This window comes from Mucor mucedo (assembly GCF_025094135.1).
Source record: "Mucor mucedo strain NRRL 3635 chromosome Unknown EV154scaffold_50, whole genome shotgun sequence".
Taxonomy (NCBI): Eukaryota; Fungi; Mucoromycota; class Mucoromycetes; order Mucorales; family Mucoraceae; genus Mucor; species Mucor mucedo.
This window is the reverse complement of record NW_026252334.1, coordinates 101,263-120,721: the sequence shown is the minus strand read 5'-3', so window position 1 is coordinate 120,721 and position 19,459 is coordinate 101,263. Positions and strand designations below refer to the sequence as shown.

Genomic DNA, 19,459 nt, shown 5'->3' with positions numbered 1-19,459 from the left:
GTTTTTTTAGGTCTCTGTGGGTAAATCCCCACACTTTTTTTTTTTTCGGTGTGTGTATGATTGTCCCATGGCAGATGGGGCGATAAAAAAAAAGTGTGTGTATGTGTAATTCAGGTCCGAGGTGTCACATTTTCCGATGAGTATTTCCGCTTCTTCGCCCTCCTTTTTTTTTTCTTTACGCGTATGTGAATGTTTGTGTGTGCGACTTCATTGCGGAGAAAGGCATAATTTGTTCCAGTGTTACACTCACTTTTTTTTTTTTCTTTTTTTCTTCCCCGCATTTTTTTTTTTTTTTTTTTTTTTTTTTTTTTTAATAAACATCAAAAAAAGAGAATGTACATTGTTTCCATTTATTTTTTATTGGTGGTGAAAAAAGGTCATCGTCTGTTTCTACCAGACAAGACCACCTTGGAATTCCATACAAGCTAAACCTTCTTTATAAATGTCATAATTCTGTAAGGCCCATTCACCTTCCTTATTCATATACACTTTTTCCCCACGTTCAATCTTACTCATATCGATATCACTATTATCATTCATGGCTTCCTTATTGGATTCCCAAATATTAGCGTGCTCCTGATGGCATGTAAATCCAGGTTTCACATATACCACTGGGATCTTTTTTGTCCATGTCGCTGTGCAAATAAATTCAATATCCATCCTATTTTTTAGAAAAAAAGGGTTTAGACACACACACACACACACATATATATCTTTTTTAAACTTACCATGCAACACCTCCTGCTTCTCTGTAACCTCTGGGTACTTTCCAAGTATCACGATGTGCCATGGTAAAATCACCAGCTTGATCAGCCACTTTTAAAATATTCATCGTGGTGGTTTTATCCTTGATATCAGGATCATTTCGACTAGTGACAGTAATGGGAGGAGGTAACTTGTAATTTCCCCAATCTTGGTCTCCAAGTTTACAGCTGTCATAAATCACTTCATCGCTAGGGAAAGCGTCTAATCTCACAATAGAAGGTGGGAAGTTTTCATGACTTTTTTTGAGGTAGAGAGTGTCAGTTTTTTTTTTTTTTTTTTGGATTCCTATCTAAAATAAATACTACTTTCTTACATGTTGTGGGGTGATTGGTGTTGTACATAGATGACACCCTTTTCAAATACTCGTGACATGACTGCATTATGGAAATTATGGGACCAGATATCATCTAATAAAAGGGGAGGAGGAAACAATATCATCAATGGTTAAAATTCCAGCTTTTACAAAGTTCATGGGCTTTTTTTTTTTTTTTTACCTTGATTTGTGCAGACAACAAATTCTCCACGAGCAAAACGAATACCTAAATTCTTACCCTCGAATTCATGAAGCGGTGATTTACCACGATTTTGGATGATCTGATGTAATGAAGGTGGTACAGTGATAATTCTATATTTCAAATACTTTGAACTTCTAAATCTCTACAATAAAAAAAGGGAGGGGGGTTGAATAAGAGTTTCTTTTTTAAAATTGCCCAACCACTTACAAATGCATCAATGACTCGACGACGATCCTCGGGTGGATTCCATTCAACAATGAGTAACTCAATCTTTTCTTTTGTCTTTTCTGCTAAAATATGAGCGGAATCGATAAAATTCTGCAAACGGTGTTGCTGGCCCCTTAAAAAAAAATATATATATATAAAAATAAGATATAAATATATAATGTGTGTGTGTGGGGCAAAATAGTCAAAAAAAAAAAGATCTTTACCCGGCATAATTATCCACTCGAGTCACAATAACAATTGAAAGATATTCGGTAGGTGTTTCTCCCGGGGAAAGACATGATTCCCAGTCGGATTTTGTCATCTCCATGGACTCTACCTTGGCTGTGTTCTCAATAACCGTAGCATCTTGCATGTCGTTTGTGTTCGATGAAGGATGACTACTGTTGGATAATTGAAATATAAAAAAAAGCGAAATAAATGCAAACACCAGTATAACTGGTAATATAACCTTCTTATTACTAGAGGCTAAAAACTTCATTTCAATTCACAATTATAAAAAGTGATGAAAGAAAAGAAAAAAATAATAATTATAAAAAAAAAAAGGGCACTAGCGTTCCCCTCGGCGATTGAATTATTGTATTTTTCTCCTCCCTTTTCTATCTGTTCCATGTATATAGTGAAAACACCATTAACATTGGCAGGTAGAACTATGCCAGTAAAAAGCGTCTTCTTTTTCTTATCCACCGGTGTGTACACAAGTCTATCTCGTGATATGGCCAAGTATTAAGGGAAAACCCACAGCCTATTTTACGCTTAAACCTCAGTGACGTCTCTCCCATTGGCTGATCTACACAGACTATGATAACATTTTTTTTTTTTTTGTGAGTCTATTTTTAGTTTAATGAAGCACAACTCATCTTTTTAGCAGTAAATATAATATATATTCTCTCTTTTCGTCCAGCACTAGTGAGAAAACGTGGAGTAGTTTCTTTATGTACTGCTGCCATGTTTCAAGTGCTTAGAAGGGACATTGTTTGGATATGTTTCGCTGTTGTTGTTTTTGTTGGGTGGAAAATATATATCAAAAGGAACCCTAATCATATCCAATCAGAAATAGTCTTTTCAATCGTCTTTCAGTTATTTCTATTCCCGTGTTAAATGAATACAACTGAAAAAAAAAAACCACAAAAAAAAAGACAATGCTTCTATATATGTATAAATTACGGCAAAAGAAAAATTGTATATGAATGGGTTATTAATTTGGTGATACATTCCACCTTGAACAACCCCAGATTGCTAATTGATAAACTGCAAAGCAAACAAATCTTGGTGTATGTAGATGGATTTTATATAAGTGTGAATGTTAATACTCCCACAGGTAAAATGTAACCGCACTGGGCCTTTTTTTTTTTTTTTTTGTCTGTGTGTGGAATTCACTATCAGCTTATTCCAGACATACGCTTCTCTTTTTTATGAGTGATATAACACATAACCCATCTTTCTGTATCATGACAGAATTTACCCGCATCACAATGTCTAATGATGCGGCACTTCTCTCTCTCTCTTACTAAGCATGACTCCGATTACAGAATGACGACTAAAAGCTAGCGGGGAGCACATGGTTTTGTCGTACATGTCACCATGACTTGTCTTTACTCAGACGCAAGTGGATAATATAGCTGCCAATCTAAATAAACTTTGGATGATTAGAAGCGTCAACTTTAAAAAATATTTTAACTGCATTAAATCTTCCATTGAAGGTGTGTACAAAAAGCACACTAAAAAAAATTGAAGGACATTTTTCGCGTGTAACAACAAGAGTTTTTTTTTTTTTTTTTTAGGAGGTAGGATTTAAAGCCCGTTCATTGTGGTATGTGTGTACGTGTAACCCCGGTAATGCCTCTCTTGTCATCTGAGAGCTTTTTTTTTAAGGTTTTGCTTAGATACGGTTAAAGAAAGAAAAAAGCAGTAGTAAAGTGTGGAAATGAAACCGAACAAAAAAAAAAGACTGTTATCATCCCGGGAGAAAGAAAAGGGGGGGGGGCAAAGAGTGTTTCTCGAATCATCCTTCAAGGAACTGCAGATCGACCGAACGCCCCCCTTAAAAAGTGTTTTCCAAAATGTGTGACTTGTAAAAAAGTGCTTCAGTTTGATCTTTGTTACTTTTTTGTGTGTGATACGTTCTATAATTAAAACTGCGTAGGATTACGTATGATAATTAGAAAAAGGGTCTCTCTCTCTCTCTCTCCCTCTCTTTTTTTTTAAGTTGTAAAGTAGTATGTCTGGTTATTTTAGTAAGTTGCTTTGCGCAAGTTGAAACCTTGGGGGTTATTGCTAAAAAATCAGTTTCTATTTAAATATAATGTTAAAAAGGTGAACTCGGCATTGACCATTCGAATAAAAAGAAGAAAACTTACGATGTTGATCTTGATGCGTTTATGAATCCAGCTTCTGGTTCCTTGTTTGGACAAGGGAGCGACACAAACAGTCATGTTCAACAGTTGATACAAACAGCCAAGTGAGTTAAAAGAGAGAAAAAAAAAAAAGATAGATAAATGATACTGATGAAGCCTTTTTAGCTTTTTTGGCCAATTCCGACAACAGATGCAGACGGGTGAGGATGTGGAGCAGGAACAGTTTCTGGATAATTTAGTGAGTCAATTACTGGAAGAATCTCAAAATAACGCCAAAGGACCACCACCTGCTTCTAAACGATTCATGGACAATTTACCCATTGTAAAAGGCGATACATTGGACAGGTAAAAAAAAAAAGTGTCTGTGGGGGAGGAGGAGCATGAATTTATACAGTAAAAATTGTTTTTCTCTCTCTCTCTCTATTTTAGTGAGGAAAGCTGTATTATTTGTAAAGATAATCTCAGGAGTAGTGAGAGTACTGTCACACGAATGCCATGGTATTTATTTATATAGACGTCCAACTCTATAAAACGTTTCATCCAACTAACATGTGTAAATAAATAACACACTTTTATTATTATTATTAGTGGACACTACTTTGACCGTGATTGCTTACTTCCTTGGTTAGAATTACACCATACATGTCCCATGTGTCGATTTGAAGTGGAGACAGAACATGCGGTAGAAGAAGAAGAGGAAGAAGAACAACGAGGATGGATGTACGGTTAAAATAATTTAGTTTAGTATATTGTTTGTTTACTTGATTACCAAAAGAAAGATATTAAATTCTATCCAATGAATTACTGCTCGTCAATGTAAATAGTCTAGCTATGTTATTCTTGTTGCTGTGATGAGTGATTTTTGGGTGTGTGTGTGTGTGTTGGGGGAGCGCATAAAGTATGTAATGTAATGCTATAAAAAAAAAAAAAAAAAAAAAAAAAAAGAAGAGGCAGTAAAATGTTCAAATATTTATACGCAAAAATATGGAAAGGGGGTTAGTTTTTTTGTAGCGGAATCCAATGCCGAAGGTAAAGAAAAGATTTTAATTTATCCCCCCCAAGACAAGTTCTATTACTGTATACAAACTGCACAATTGACGCGTGCGTGTTAATTTGTTCAAAAGCAGTGTATATTCGGGAATGCGGGATGTTCCGCTTCTCTGTTATTGGGGAGGAATGAAAAAATAAATATATACAATCAGACAAAAAAAAAAAGGTTTGTTTTACCAGTGTCATCAATTAACAAAGAAATAAAAGTAACAGCACAAAAAAAAAAAAGAATCATAAAAACAGGACTTACTTTTTTTATACAAATTGAAATACATTTAGTCACAATACACACACACATAAACACATAAGCACATCGTACATAAATAACGTAGTAATGAAGAAGATTCATATTGTAAATCAGACGGTGGTGCTACACTCTTTCATCTGATCTACCCTCCCCTTCTTTTTCTCAATACACCCCCCCCCCAAAAAAAGATTCATTTTCCCGCCAAAAACCAAAAAAAAAACATTAAAAATCAAGAGCGTCTTTATGGTCTTTTTTTTATAAAGCAAAACAAAAAAACAAAAAAAAAGTCGTATTTATATATCTATTTACACAGATGGATAGATGAAAAAAAAAAAAAAAAATAGCTGTATTTTTATTTGTTATTTTTTTATTTGTTATTATTACATATATATTTCCCTCTAATTTTCTTTTTTTTTTTCTCTCTCTCTCTCCCTCTCTTTTTCTTTTTTAAATCACCTTCTTTCTTGGTATTATATTATACATATTTTTTTCACCTTTTTACTACTCCCCTTGTAATAAAACTATCTCTTTCTCTCTCTTTCTTTTTTTTTTACATTTAAACTCTATTTATTTGTCGCACCAAAAAAAAACATATATATATATACAATGTTACCAGATGAAGACCAAGTATCAAGAATATTTGCTTGTCCCCAGTGTCCAAAAAGTAATATAATTCATATATCTCTTTTATTTTTCTCTTTAACCTTTTTTTTCTTTCTTTTTTTTTTTATTTTTTTTTTTATTTTTTTTTTCTCAGTATTTGCCACCCGTTCTAATTTGTAAGTTTTATCTTTTTCAATATAAAAAATAAAAAAAGAAATGTATCTAAATCATTTCGTTCGTGTAGGAAACGCCACATGGAAAATCCTAATATTCACAATATACCCTATGTCAGAAGTCGTGATCAAAAGCGATGGAAAGGTCATTCTAAAAAAGTGGTGTCTAAAGAAGAAACAACCGAAAGGTATAATTAATTAAAAAAAAATTAAAAAAAAAAGTTTATAATAATCGCATTGACGATCTGATAAATTTCAGTAACAATGATAGGATGAGAAAATGGCGCGCAGAAAATCGAGAAAAGAATAGACAAAATGATCTAAGATGTCGTGTTTATCGTTTAGCGCGTCAAAAGTATGGTGAAAATGACTCTAGTGAAAAGCAAGGGTTCGTGCGAGAAGAAATTGCCAGAAGACTAGGTCGTCGTATGATGATGGAAAGAAGAGAGGCCAATGGTTGGACACCACCCATGAGAATGCGCAATGGCATAAGAATGATGAGTCCAGTTCATTTTACCAGTCCTCCCTCAAGTCCTCTCTTATCATCACAAGCCTTACTCTCTCCTCTCAGTGATCTTGTTCAATTACCCTTCTATAGTGCTCCCCAACAAAAGATTGAATTACCTTCCATTGATAGCTTCACAAGAACAAATTCATGGTCCTCTTCACCACCAGATTTCTCTTCCTCATCAAATACATCTTCTCCCATCCTACCACATCTATCTCCTACTTTACAACGTCGTACCAGCAGTAGTAGCATAAGTAGTGTAAGCAGTATCACAACACAGCAAATAGGCAAAGAAAAGAGGCGATCTTCTTCTGTCACAACCTTATCCGTCAATACCACTCCCATTCCATCAGCATGCTCATCTTCATCTACCACGCCCATCACACCAAAACTAGAAGGGGAAGTCTCAGGGGGAAATGTAGAGGATAGCCCATTTTGTGTGTTACCATCCATGCATGCTTTTCTGTCTTATGCACCATCAGCAGGTGTCTCCCCTTCTCATCCTGCTGCTGCTTCTGCTGCTGCTGCTGCTGCCTCTGCTGCTGCTGCTTCTGTTCCAACTGCTGCTGCTGCTGCTGCTGCGTCTTCTTATGATGCTGATAGTAAACTACAACAACAAAAACAACAACAAAACTCTTCATGCTGCATACCTACGATTACTACAAAAGGCGGAATTAAATATGTCGACTCCAACAAAATACTAGATGAATTTGTCGGCGTTGTTCTAAATTACGTAGATAATGCAACAGTGGCTCAATAAATATTTGCCCTTTTTTATATATCTTCTTCTCCAACCCCTTTTTCCCTTTCCACTCTTGATGTTGAGTGGATATATAAAAAAAAAAAAAAAAAAAAATTGCATGATTTTTTTTATGCTTCGACTTTTGACGTTTTTCTTAAATAGTTGCACAGGCCATCTTTTTCTTTTTTTTTTTTTTTGGTTGCTCCATTTATTGTCACACGCATAATTTAGCGTGAAACAAAGAGAAGTTTAAATCTTGAGCCCTTCCGTTCCTAAACAACGTGTGTCACTCGAAATTAAAATCAAAGCCGTGTCAAAATAACATTTCAAAGTAAAAAGGCATGTTACACGCTTCTTTTTTTTTTTTACTGCTCATCGTATGACACTCGTGATATGCAAAATAAAGGAACCCGTGAAATATTAAAAAAAAAACATATTGTAAAACCGACAAGCTTATTTACATCTTGTCCATTTATACTCGTCATCCCCCCCCCTTTTCATCCGTTATACTCTCCCAAGCTAAAATATTTCGTTGCCCGCTCTTTTACGCGCGCGCACACACGCACAAACATACACACTACTTTTTTTTTTTTTTTTCTTCTCTCTTTTATCTTTTTTTTTTTTTTTTTTTTTTTCCTGACAATATTTTATACTTATTTTTTTTTTGACATTAAGGAGAATCAATGAAAATTACAAGAGCTCCTTCTAGAAAACTAGCTCCACTGGTAAACAAACAAACAAAAACAAAAAAAAAAAACTATGCAAAACTAGAAAGACATGACTAACCATTGAACCATGGCAGCCCTCGGAATTAGCAACCATGGTAGAGCATGTTGTGAATGATGAACAAGATCAAATAAAGATTTGGGCTAATCTTAAGGAATGGCATTTCCCCAGAAGTGACTTATTCCAATTCATTGGCGTACTCAATCGTTTCGACACCATACTCGAAACCACATGTCAATACTATGAATTATCAGAGAAACACATTCAAAAGGAACCCTTTCATGTCGAAACAAAGGAGACATTACTCGTCATTTTAAGTTTATCAAAACTATTATTTGAAAACTGTACAAACAGAAATCTCTACAATTCATACGAGGTAAATCTCTCTCCCCTCATGTGTGTAAAAAAAAAAAGAAAAAAAGAAAAAAATAGACTAATGTGTGTGTGTGTGTGTAGCATTTAAACAACCTATTGAATACAACCGACGTCGATATTTTGGAAGCCGTATTAAAACTCATGTTAAAACCAGCTCAACGCGTCAATAACCCCAAAGCAGTCCAGTTCAGCTTTTTAGCTCCTCAAGATAAAGTCACCGAATTAGCACGAGGTGGGTCCATTGCCGATCTTATATCCCCACATGGGAAAGAAGATAAAGTCACCATGTCATTTTATCGCACAGGCGATGTCGATGAGGGCTTACAAGTCGTCTCCATCACCGCAGATCAAACCACAACAGATAGTGACCTCTTTTGGAAAATCGTCAAGGAATATCGTATCCCTATCGAATACCATTTCGAGTTATTGAATAGAATTCGTATTGCGAATCATGCGAATGAACCCGCTGTCAGGCATCAGCTTTTAATCATTCGCTTCATATCCATCGTCATCATGGGTAATCATTTTTTTTTTTAAATGTTTACATGTACAAAAGAGGGGGAGGAAGGCTAAAAGTATCATAATCTATAGCTCATACCATGTCCGAAACCATTGCTCAAAATCGTGTCTTTTTGTATGAACCTCATTTGGTGCCTCAAATTGCCCAATTAATCAGTTATGATCATCATATTCCTATAGTAAGTTTTATTTTGGGAGTGGTTTTGGGTGGTGATAATTTTTAACATATGTACGAGTAGGATATTCAAACATATGCATTATACGCATTGGACGGTATTGCAAGACACCGAACCAAAGTGACAGAAGTTTTATCTGCATTCAATGCTTCTGCTAATCACGGTATATTACTTCATCTTTTGCGACAATTCAGTCAAGGAACCACAGGTATTATTTATTATCCCTCAAAGAGAACAAAAAAAAAAAAAAAAAAAAAAGGAAGGAAAGCCCCGTCTAAAAAAAAATCAAATTGTTTCTATCAGTTTATACAGTGGATTTCATTGATGCATTATTCAACCTACTCTCATTTTTGTTCCAAACACAAGCGGGTGGACAAATGCTCATGTCAGCAGGGATTATGTCTACATTGATTGGAATTATGGATGGGGATATAAAAAAGAGTGATATTCATATCAAGGTATTGATCAAGGTGGTAGGATTACTCGATACGATCATGAACAATGTGAACACATCCTTTTCTTCCTTCTGCAATGCCAATGGACTTAACTCGTTACTTAAAGTCATTGCATCGCAAGTGGATACCTGTATCGCACAACAGGGGGTAGACAATTACGATGCCTTAACCTTGGTGAAAAACACTTTACGATTTTTGATCCGTATGATGGAATCCAACGACACAGCGGATGGATTACGTAACCTGATCGAAAGTAGTATCCCTCATACCATCAAGAAAGTCATGGAACATCACACATTATTTGGACCCAGTGTGTTTTCCTTGGTGGTGAATGTGGCTACGACATTTATTCATAACGAACCGACTTCCTTGTCCGTATTACAGGAAATTAAGTTACCTCAGACTTTTTTGAAAACGTTTGTGGAATACGATCAACCCAATTGTGAGGTCTTGATGGCAGCGGTACATGCGTTTGGTGCGATCTGTTTGAATTCAGCAGGGTTGGATATGTTTGCAGAAGCAAGACCTTTACCTCATTTCTTCCAATTGATGACATCCCCTAGTTTTGTAACCAACCCGGCAGAAGTAGGTGGGGTCACGGTGTTGGGTACAACCATGGATGAATTGATCCGCCATCATCCAAAGTTAAAAGGAGAAGTATTTGTATGTGCTAACCAATTATTATTGCGTGTCATTGAAGTGGGTAACGCGGAGGAAGGGAAACCATTGGACAATAGTCATCAACTTGTATATGAAAGACAGGCCAAAGATCTTTCCAATGAAAGAGCCGAGTGTTTGTTATTAGGCCATGTAGATTTAGTGTCGAGGGTAAGAAAAATAAGATGTTGTGTGTGTGCACTTAAAGACGTGATGAAAAGTATGTATTGACAGGTAAAAGCGACTTTTTTCGTAGTTTTTAGAAGGGTTTTTGCGTAATGCGGATAATATCAAGGAGTTTGTGAATTATGGTGGACCTGAATTACTTTTAAGCTATTATGCATTGCCCATGCTTCCGTTTAATTTTTCGGTATCCAATGCGTTTGATTCACTTAGCTTTGTGTTTCGTGTGATTTCGGATGTGTCGCCTATGCCCTTTGCCAATTTGATTACGAAGAAAGTGTACGAGTCATCGAGGTTTATTTTTACAGATGAATTGGATCAAATGAAAAGCTCTGTGTATCCTTATATCAATGTGGATGGTAAAGAAAGAAAGAACGGAAAAGAAAATGGGTAGAAGAAAGCTAAAAAAAAAATGATTTTAGGTACGGATAAAGAATTTTTGGAAAAGGGAAACCAATTATTTAGAAAGTGTAGCATTTTGTTTGGCTATATTGGTTTACTTTCAACTGTATTTGCCAATGCTATTTTAACAAACAGCAAGAATGCCATCAAATTGGTAGAATGGGCTGTGAAAAGTAACGAGGAGTGGGGTAACCTCATCATGTTGCTTGGTGATATTCATCGGTAAAGTATTTTTTTTTTCTCTCCGTATATGTGCTGGAAAAATCCCTAATATCAAATGTGTTAGAACCATGGTGTGGCAGAATATTTTGTTGAGAGAATCTGTGCCCAAAGCATGGTATATTACCAGCAACCAAGCCAATATCGATGATAGTGTGGATTTGAAAGACCCTCGTGTGATTAATGTGAGAAGATTCAAGATACTCTTAAGTGAGATCCCACCTGCCTTAATGCCGGTGCTACAAGGTATTATTAAGGTCTCCGTGAACAGACGCCCTAGCGCAATTTCCTCCTCCTCATCCGAACTCAGTCTTTTCCAGCGCTCGGAATTAGTTGCAGAAAACATTGCAGAAGTCTTTCGCGATAATCTAGGATACATGCATGACGATTCCCCCATTTGTAAATACGACTATTACGCATCCATGTTCTCCATGATTTCCATGTTATTACTGGACGATCGATCACGCACGGCCTTGGAAACCCCGATTGCTGTCGCCTTTGAACGGATCGGCAATGTGGATTTATTAGCAGATACTTTACTCTCACAATTCTGGAAAGCTGCCGAAACTCAAATCGAGGGAAAAACCGACGAAGAAGAAAATAATAACAATAGTGAATTACAACGTATCAATACCTGTATCGAACTCTTGTTGGCCATTCTTCATCATTTAGGATCTTCTAAATTGTTTCATAATTCACCCCATACCAATATTTTGACAACGGCCGATTCTGACGATTATTTTGGTAACCGATCGCTCTTGAACCCTTTCCATTGGATGGCCAACATGCAATATAAACTCTCGGGTCTCTATCTTTACCTGGAAAGCCCTCATCTGCATAAATTCTCTAGACATGTTTTACATTCTTTGCTTCGATGTATCACACAAAATATGAAGGCGGAAGGAGAGAGACAGCGTGGGATGAAACCGCTGACCAACAAAGAAGATGATCCTACCTATCAGGCGAACCGAACTGCTTTGACAGAGATGGGCTTTGATGCTGATTTAGTGGATACCGCTTTGCGTCGATTTGATGGAAACGGTATCTGTGCATTGGATAATCTCTTTAGTCGTCGATTAGTGGAACACCCCGTGGAAGATGGACCACCTACTTTGGATATCACACCTGAACTTCAATGCTCCAACCCTTTAACAGAAGCGGAATTTGCAGCTGGTGTTCGAATTCTTGTCAATATGTGGTATGATCAAACATTGGCAACGGAGGCATTACGCGAGAATAACAACCTTGCTCAAGCGGCCTTGTCCTTGTCAAGATATGAACCTACAGCCATTCGTATGCCATCCGTCACTTCTGCACCTACCGAATCTGCCCATGTCGATCACGAAAATGACGATTCGAATGAAAATGACGATGATGAATATGAGGATATTGAAACCGATGACGAGGAAGAAGAAATAACAGAAGAAAGTTTAAAGGATGAAGAAGAACTTGATCAAGCAAGAGTAGATGCGTTCTGTAATATCAAGCCAACGTCGTCAAAAAAGGAAGCGATTGAAGTCTTGCATCGTCTTGACGCTGTGCGAGAAACCATGCGAAGCAAGATCCCGCAAATTCTTGCACGACTTGTGGATGAACGTAGTGATATTGATTTTGAAGTGCGTGATCTGATGGTTGTCTTATGCTGTGGCGATCCCAACAAGTTATCTCAAAACACCAAGCAAACAATTCGTTTGTTCTTTGGAGAGAATCATGGTCATGGAGAAACAACCGATAAACGTGCCATGTTTGAATCCTCCATTAACAAGATTCGTATCTTTGCTCTCATGTTGCGTGAACCCGCTATGCAGGATGTCATGTCTCTCTTAATCACTACCATGTCTGAATTCATGGACTGGTTTGATTTCTTGGATTTGATTGTGACAAACCCAGATATGCCTGATCCCAAATGGTTAACTACACTCTTTTTAATCTTGGAAGCTGGGTTGGCTCAAGCGGATGAACCCAAAGAGGAACCTCTGGTAGATATGGATACGCCCGAGATGAAAAAATCTATCGAGGACAAACCTTCTCCTGTTACAGTGACAGCTGCTAACCGAACGACCTTGATGAACTATTGTATCAATTTGCTCAAGACCGAAAGCCTTTCTCAAGATAATCTCATCTCTACATTGCGTATCCTTGTACGTCTTACAAAACACCATGATGCAGCAGCACAATTTGTGGCCCTCGGTGGACTTGAGCCCTTGTTTAAACGTCCCAGCAAAAGTTTTGAAGTGATCAAGATTCAACAAGCCTACATCATTATGATCTTACGTCACATTATTGAAGACAAGTCTGTTTTGATGAACTGTATGCGTGAATGGCTCTCTTTTTGGTTCACAGCACCTCCCTCGCGTTACTTGGATGTATCAACCTATATTCGAAATAATAACAGTATTGCGTTACGTGACCCTGAAACCTTTGTTGAAGTCAGTAGTCAGATCTGTCGCCTTACAAATTTCAAGTCTGGAAATTACAAGAATATTCGATATATTGGACTGGATGGAGTGAAGGAAGAACCCTTGACAAATGACCATGAATCATCGGTGGTGATCCACTTTTTGTTAAACCAGTTGGTCATGACCCAATCGGAAAAAGAAGAAAGCAACATCAAGATTGGATACACGGGATTTATATTACAATGTCTCTTGGAACTCATCTCGTCGTATCCGTTATGTAAGCATGATATTGTTGTATTTAATAATAACCAGTCTTTGGATGTGACCGATTCTGGTCTCTCAAATCATGCTCGTATCCGACAATCGATCTTATTTACACTTGTCAACAAATTATTGCCGTTCAATGCGATTAATCCAACCACGGATGGAGAACGTAAACGACAAGGTATTTCCATGTGTGTTGCGTCTTTATTGGTCGCGATGTGCTATGATACAACCCATGTGAGTCACACAAGAGCAGAAAATACGCCTGAAGAAGCATTGACAGAGATCCGTAAACACGTACTGGATGTGGTCTATCGATCGTTTAAGGACGCACTTCAATCTAGCAACACATCGACCACCAGTGCCAAGTACATTCGCTATTTTGCACTTGCCGAATTATGTCATCGTATCCTGAATGCACGACCTGCATCTATCAGCCCTGCAGCCGCAGCCGCTCAAAGTAACACGAAGGAAGATACTGTCTTGGTTGTGGCTAAATTGATGTTGGAAAAGAAGTTTGTTCCTGTGTTGATCTCTGTGATTAGCGATGTGGATGTGAATTACCCTCATGCCAAAATGATTTTGAACTCAATTTTACGACCTTTGGAACAATTGACGAAATTGGCGATTCGTATTGATCGATCCTCACCTGAAGGGGAAAAGAAGACGACGGATAAGAAGGATCATGAAGAGGACGAACATGATATTTATTTACCCATGGATACGGATGAAGATAATGATGCTGCTGAGGAAGAAGTCTCTGATTTATATAGAAATTCTTCCTTGGCCATGTATGATGGTACTGTCTTGGAGGAAGAGTCGAGTGATGAATCATCCGATGATGACATTGAGATGGCTAGGTAAGGATAGATGTGGATATGTTTATATTTTTTGATTTTAGTATACTTGTTTATTTTATACTTAAACCAAATTTCTTTTTTTTTTTAAAAATATATATATATATATATATATATATATAGTTCTGGTGAAGAATTGGATGGAGATGAGGATGATGAACAGCGTTCAAATTCCGATGGATTTGAAACTGTGGATGGCTCAGATAATGAAGAAGGTGGTGAAGATCAGGAAATGGATGAATTAATGAGAAATCACCGATTCCATCATTCAGACACAGAAGATGAAAATGGAGTAAAGACAAAAAAAAAAAAAAAAATGCAAACAAACACTAGAAAACAATAGTTAAATCTTTTTCTTTCTTTTTTATTCTTAGAACGATAGTAGCGACGATGGTTCAGATAGTGATAGTTCTAGTGAATCCGGTGTATCTTATGAATCCAGTTCTTACGAAACCGATAACGAATCCCTCAACTCTGATCGAAGTGACTCTGTACACTCAGATGATAGTAGAGAAATGGCATGGCATCTAGAAGATATCAATGACGAATCTGGTTACATGTCTCGTAACCCACATGAAGACGGGCATACCGGTCGTCATCACCATGGCTCCAGACAAATTATGCAGGCTGAAATCATGGTAAATGTTGCTATTTTTTTTTTAATATATCCATATAGACGTGCTTGCATTTTATTTTGGGGGGGACTGAACTAATTTTTTTTTTTTTACTTCAATATTTAGACTGATTCAGATGATGATGGTATGGACGTGGATCAATCGGATTTGGATGAAGACGGGGACTCGGATGATCTTGACCCAGAAGAATTGGAAGATGTGGAACGTAACTGTAAGTAACAAGATCATAGAAGGTTTTCAACATCTGTGTGTGTGTGTGTATGTGTGTGTCTGTGAAACCTAAACTCTATTAATTTTTTTTTCAGTGGAACTATTTGCTCGTGGAAGTCCATTAAGAGATGGTGTTCATATGATCAACCCTACTATCCGAGGCTCCCTAAATACAGCTACTGGTAGCAGTAGCGGTGTAGGAAGATCGTTTGATAGAGACAACATTATTTTGCATCCACTTTTAAGAAACGCTGCAAATCCAAATGCCACTGCATCTGCAGATGGTTCGTTCACCCCTGACACAGCCGTTTTATCAGGCACAAACAGTAATCATTTGCAAGCATATGAAGATATCATTGGTGGTAGTGCTGTTCGTATCCTTGAAACTCTTTTAAGCCAACAACATCAGAGAAACAACCCCTCTGTAACAACAGAAACGACACCTAACGCTACCACTGTTATCCCTGTTTCAACCACAGCATCCAATGTACCTGAGGCAGAAGATAGCGCTACCAGCCAAGAAAATAAAGATACATTAAACTTGCTTCAGGAATTCCAGTCTATGCAATCTGCTGATCGATGGATACAAGAGGTGCAAATGGTTTACATATCCTCAGTTGCATCTGCCAAGGCTGCAAAATTGACAAACACATTGATATCTCGATTGATCAAAATTGCAAAAGAGGAAGAGGAAAAGGGTATCACCCAAGGAGAGCCGGAGAATGAGTCTGGTCGAACTGACAATGTACCCATGGATATGGATGTAAGTGATAGTGACGACGGATCCAGTGGAGAAGATGGTCAAACGGGTATGAGAATTGAAGTAGAAGTCCACGGTGAAGAAGAAGAGGAGGAGGAGGGACATAGTGATGAAGAGGAACAAGAGCGTGTCATTGTCACTATTAACGGGGAAGAAGTGGATATCACAGGAACAGGTATAGATGCTGAGTTCTTGGAGGCACTTCCCGATGATCTTCGTGCTGAAGTACTCAGCCAACAAATGGCTGAGCGACGTGCATCGATCCAAAGCATCGAAGAAGATACGATCAGTCCTGAATTTTTAGCTGCTTTGCCCATTGATATCCGTAACGAAGTTATTCGACAAGAAACCATGGAACGTAATCGACGCGAAGCAAGACAGCAATCCACCGGTCCCAATGAAACGGAAAATGGGAATAGAAATTTACCTGTTGCAGTGAACGTGACCGAATTAAACGGTATTCAAATGCACCCTAATTTGGGTCTCGCTCAACGCAACAACTATGATTTCCAATCGACAGCATCTGGTCCTGCTGCCAGAGATAATGCTTCTACGTGGAGAATTGGAAGAAGCTCCGAGAACTCTCAATTTGGTATCACCACCAGTGTCAGTAACAATAATTCTAGAAAAGCCATGCTTCATCGTGACGCCATCCGAATTGTTGATCGAACCCAGTTAGCTACACTTGCTCGTCTATTGTTTGTGCCTCAATCCATTTCTAAGCCACTTCTGAATCGACTGTTACTCAACTTGTGTGAGAATAGTAAAACTCGTGGAGACCTTTTGTCCTTATTGATTTGTATCTTGCAAGATGGCAGCTCTGATTTGGCTTCCGTAGATCGTAGTTTCACGCAAATGTCCATGTTATCTGCCAGCAAATCACAAACGACAGCTAATGTATCTGAAGAAGCCAGTACCGAGAAGCCCGAGCAACCAACCGAACATGCCAAATCTGATGAAAACGCACCTAATTTGATAACACAACGATGTCTTGAAATTTTGTACTACGTTGTTACATGGAATGACCGCTCTTTAGCCTACTTCTTAACCGAAAATGAAAGTTTTGGACAATTAAAACGTCAACAATCCTTGAATCGTAAATCCAAGAACAAGGATAAAACTACAGCCAAATATCCCATCCTAATTCTAGTCGGTCTTTTGGATCGCCCCTCGTTTTTGAATAATACTGTACTGATGGGCCAACTTATGAACTTGCTAGCAACCATGTGTCGTCCTTTCCCCAGTCTTGTGAAGAAGTACAAGGAAAAGATGGAGAGTATGAAAACCAAAGAAGATGCAGATACTGAAGTAAACGAGAAGCAGCACCATCATGCTCCCCGACCTCCTTCGATTCCCGATCAATATCTTGAGAAAATCGTAGATGTACTTTCGATGGGTGAATGTTCGAGTTATACTTTCCAATATACCCTTAGTGTTCTTTCACATTTATCAACTTTGGACGGTGCGCTGGATACGATTATCGAAAGGTTGATTTTGACAGCAAACACATCTGGTCAGCAAATCATTATTGATCTACAGAAATTGCTTACGATCTTAGAAAAGTACAAGCCAGGTACAGAATTAGAAGGATCTGCTTTAGCTCAATTCTCAGCTGCCACTTCGCACCAGACAAAATTGTTGCGTGTCTTAAAAGCAATGGACTATTTGTATACTCGTAAGCGTAATGTGTCTACCAACGGCAACCAGCCCGAAGAGAATGAGAAATTAGTATTAGCAATCTACAATAAGTTAGACTTTTTGCCCTTGTGGACCATGCTTGGCTCCTGCTTAACCGTTATTCAAGAAAGAGAAGACTTAATCAATGTGGCTACAGTATTGCTTCCTTTGGTCGAATCATTTATGGCCGTTTCAAAATACTCTGCAAATAAGGGTTATACTGTTACCGTGACCAAGTCTGAGAAAAAGGCGCCTTCAACTGAAGACTTCTTCTTTGATTTTACAGAAGAACACAAAAAGATTTTGAATATCATGGTTCGTAATAACCCCTCTCTGATGAGCGGCTCTTTCTCCCTTTTGGTACACAATCCAAAGATTCTTGAATTCGATAACAAGCGCAGTTATTTTAATCAGCAGCTTCATAAACGTACTGAACCTCGTGAGCATCACCCTCCTCTTCAACTGAATGTCCGTCGTGCTCATGTATTTGAGGATACGTATAGACAACTCCAAGGTCGTACGGGTAAAGAGATCAAGTATGGTAAACTGAATGTTCAGTTCCATAACGAAGAAGGTGTAGATGCAGGCGGTGTCGCTCGTGAATGGTTTTCTGTTCTTGCCAGACAAATGTTTGACCCCAATTATGCCTTATTCATTACATCAGCTGCAGACAAATTAACATATCAACCTAATCGTCTTTCGGTTGTTAATCCTGATCATCTCAGTTATTTCAAATGCGTAGGTCGTATCATTGGTAAAGCTATTCATGATGGACGATTGTTAGATGCCTATTTTACCCGTTCATTTTACAAATTGATGCTGGGGCGTTCTGTTGATTACCGAGATGTCGAAGCTGTAGACCCTGCTTATTATAAGAGTTTGGTGTGGATGTTGGATAATGACATCACTGATATCATTGATCTGACATTCAGTGTTGAAAATGATGATTTCGGAACCAATGATATTATCGATTTGAAGCCCAATGGACGCAATATTCAAGTGACAGAAGCTAACAAGCATGAATATGTGACACTGATTACGGAACAAAAACTGGTCTTGGCTATTAAGGATCAGGTGAATGCGTTCCTGGAAGGATTCCATGATATTATTCCTGCACAGTTAATTCAGATCTTTAACGAACAGGAGTTGGAACTGCTGATTTCTGGGTTACCGGATATTGATATCGATGAATGGAAAGCCAACACTGTTTACGAAGGTTATACCCTCTCTTCACCTCAAATACAATGGTTCTGGCGTGCTGTTCGATCCTTTGATCAAGAAGAGAGAGCTAAATTACTTCAATTTGCTACAGGTACATCTAAGGTACCTTTAGAAGGATTCTCGGAGTTACAAGGCTCTAATGGTGTACAAAAGTTTCAAATACACAAGGAATTTGGTGATGTGAACCGTCTCCCTTCAGCCCACACATGGTAAGAAAGAAAAGAAAACGTTTTTTTTTTTTTAAATGTTTTTACTGATTTTGTTTGTTATGTATTAGTTTTAATCAAATTGATCTACCTCAATATTTGAGCTACGAGGATCTTCGATCGAATTTGTTCAAGGCTATTAGTGAATGTTCGACTGGTTTTGCATTCCAATAGATCTCTTTTTTACCTCTACTAAAAAAATAAAATAAAACATGACTAAAAAAAAAAAATTGAGTAAGACAAAGGTTTTAGTCCATAAAGGTTTCTAAAAGCGCTAAATATTTAGTTCTTAATACAGAAAGTTCAGTAATTCAATAATAAACAATCAGATAA

The 19,459-nt window shown here is 37.6% G+C and overlaps 4 protein-coding genes across 4 annotated transcripts; 3 read left to right on the top strand and 1 right to left on the bottom strand.

The window, feature by feature from the left end:
* Positions 1 to 390: 390 nt before the first annotated feature.
* On the bottom strand, positions 391 to 1,860 carry EV154DRAFT_421350 (uncharacterized protein; the record flags this gene model as incomplete). The annotated part of the gene is made up of 6 exons (XM_051596015.1): positions 391 to 661; positions 729 to 1,001; positions 1,079 to 1,172; positions 1,260 to 1,422; positions 1,488 to 1,620; positions 1,712 to 1,860. 6 exons carry the CDS (start codon positions 1,858 to 1,860, stop codon positions 391 to 393), a joined length of 1,083 nt encoding a protein of 360 aa, XP_051457232.1.
* A 1,698-nt stretch (positions 1,861 to 3,558) lies between these two features.
* On the top strand, positions 3,559 to 4,809 carry EV154DRAFT_510273 (uncharacterized protein). The gene is made up of 5 exons (XM_051601690.1): positions 3,559 to 3,742; positions 3,822 to 3,966; positions 4,028 to 4,207; positions 4,292 to 4,360; positions 4,451 to 4,809. Exons 1-5 carry the CDS (start codon positions 3,727 to 3,729, stop codon positions 4,590 to 4,592), a joined length of 552 nt encoding a protein of 183 aa, XP_051457231.1. The 5' UTR covers positions 3,559 to 3,726; the 3' UTR covers positions 4,593 to 4,809.
* A 956-nt stretch (positions 4,810 to 5,765) lies between these two features.
* On the top strand, positions 5,766 to 7,203 carry EV154DRAFT_421437 (uncharacterized protein; the record flags this gene model as incomplete). The annotated part of the gene is made up of 7 exons (XM_051596020.1): positions 5,766 to 5,823; positions 5,917 to 5,938; positions 6,007 to 6,123; positions 6,195 to 6,391; positions 6,488 to 6,771; positions 6,868 to 6,928; positions 7,112 to 7,203. The coding sequence occupies 7 exons, from the start codon at positions 5,766 to 5,768 to the stop codon at positions 7,201 to 7,203; spliced, it is 831 nt and encodes a 276-aa protein (XP_051457230.1).
* Positions 7,204 to 8,873: 1,670 nt separating this feature from the next.
* EV154DRAFT_421482 (uncharacterized protein) lies at positions 8,874 to 19,300 on the top strand (the record flags this gene model as incomplete). Its single annotated transcript, XM_051596025.1, has 13 exons — positions 8,874 to 8,984; positions 9,045 to 9,189; positions 9,285 to 10,264; positions 10,350 to 10,635; positions 10,699 to 10,900; positions 10,965 to 11,988; positions 12,133 to 14,420; positions 14,541 to 14,635; positions 14,817 to 15,061; positions 15,158 to 15,257; positions 15,358 to 16,479; positions 16,564 to 19,129; positions 19,198 to 19,300. Coding segments are annotated over 13 exons (9,267 nt in total), but the record flags the coding sequence as incomplete, so codon positions are not given.
* Positions 19,301 to 19,459: the final 159 nt, after the last annotated feature.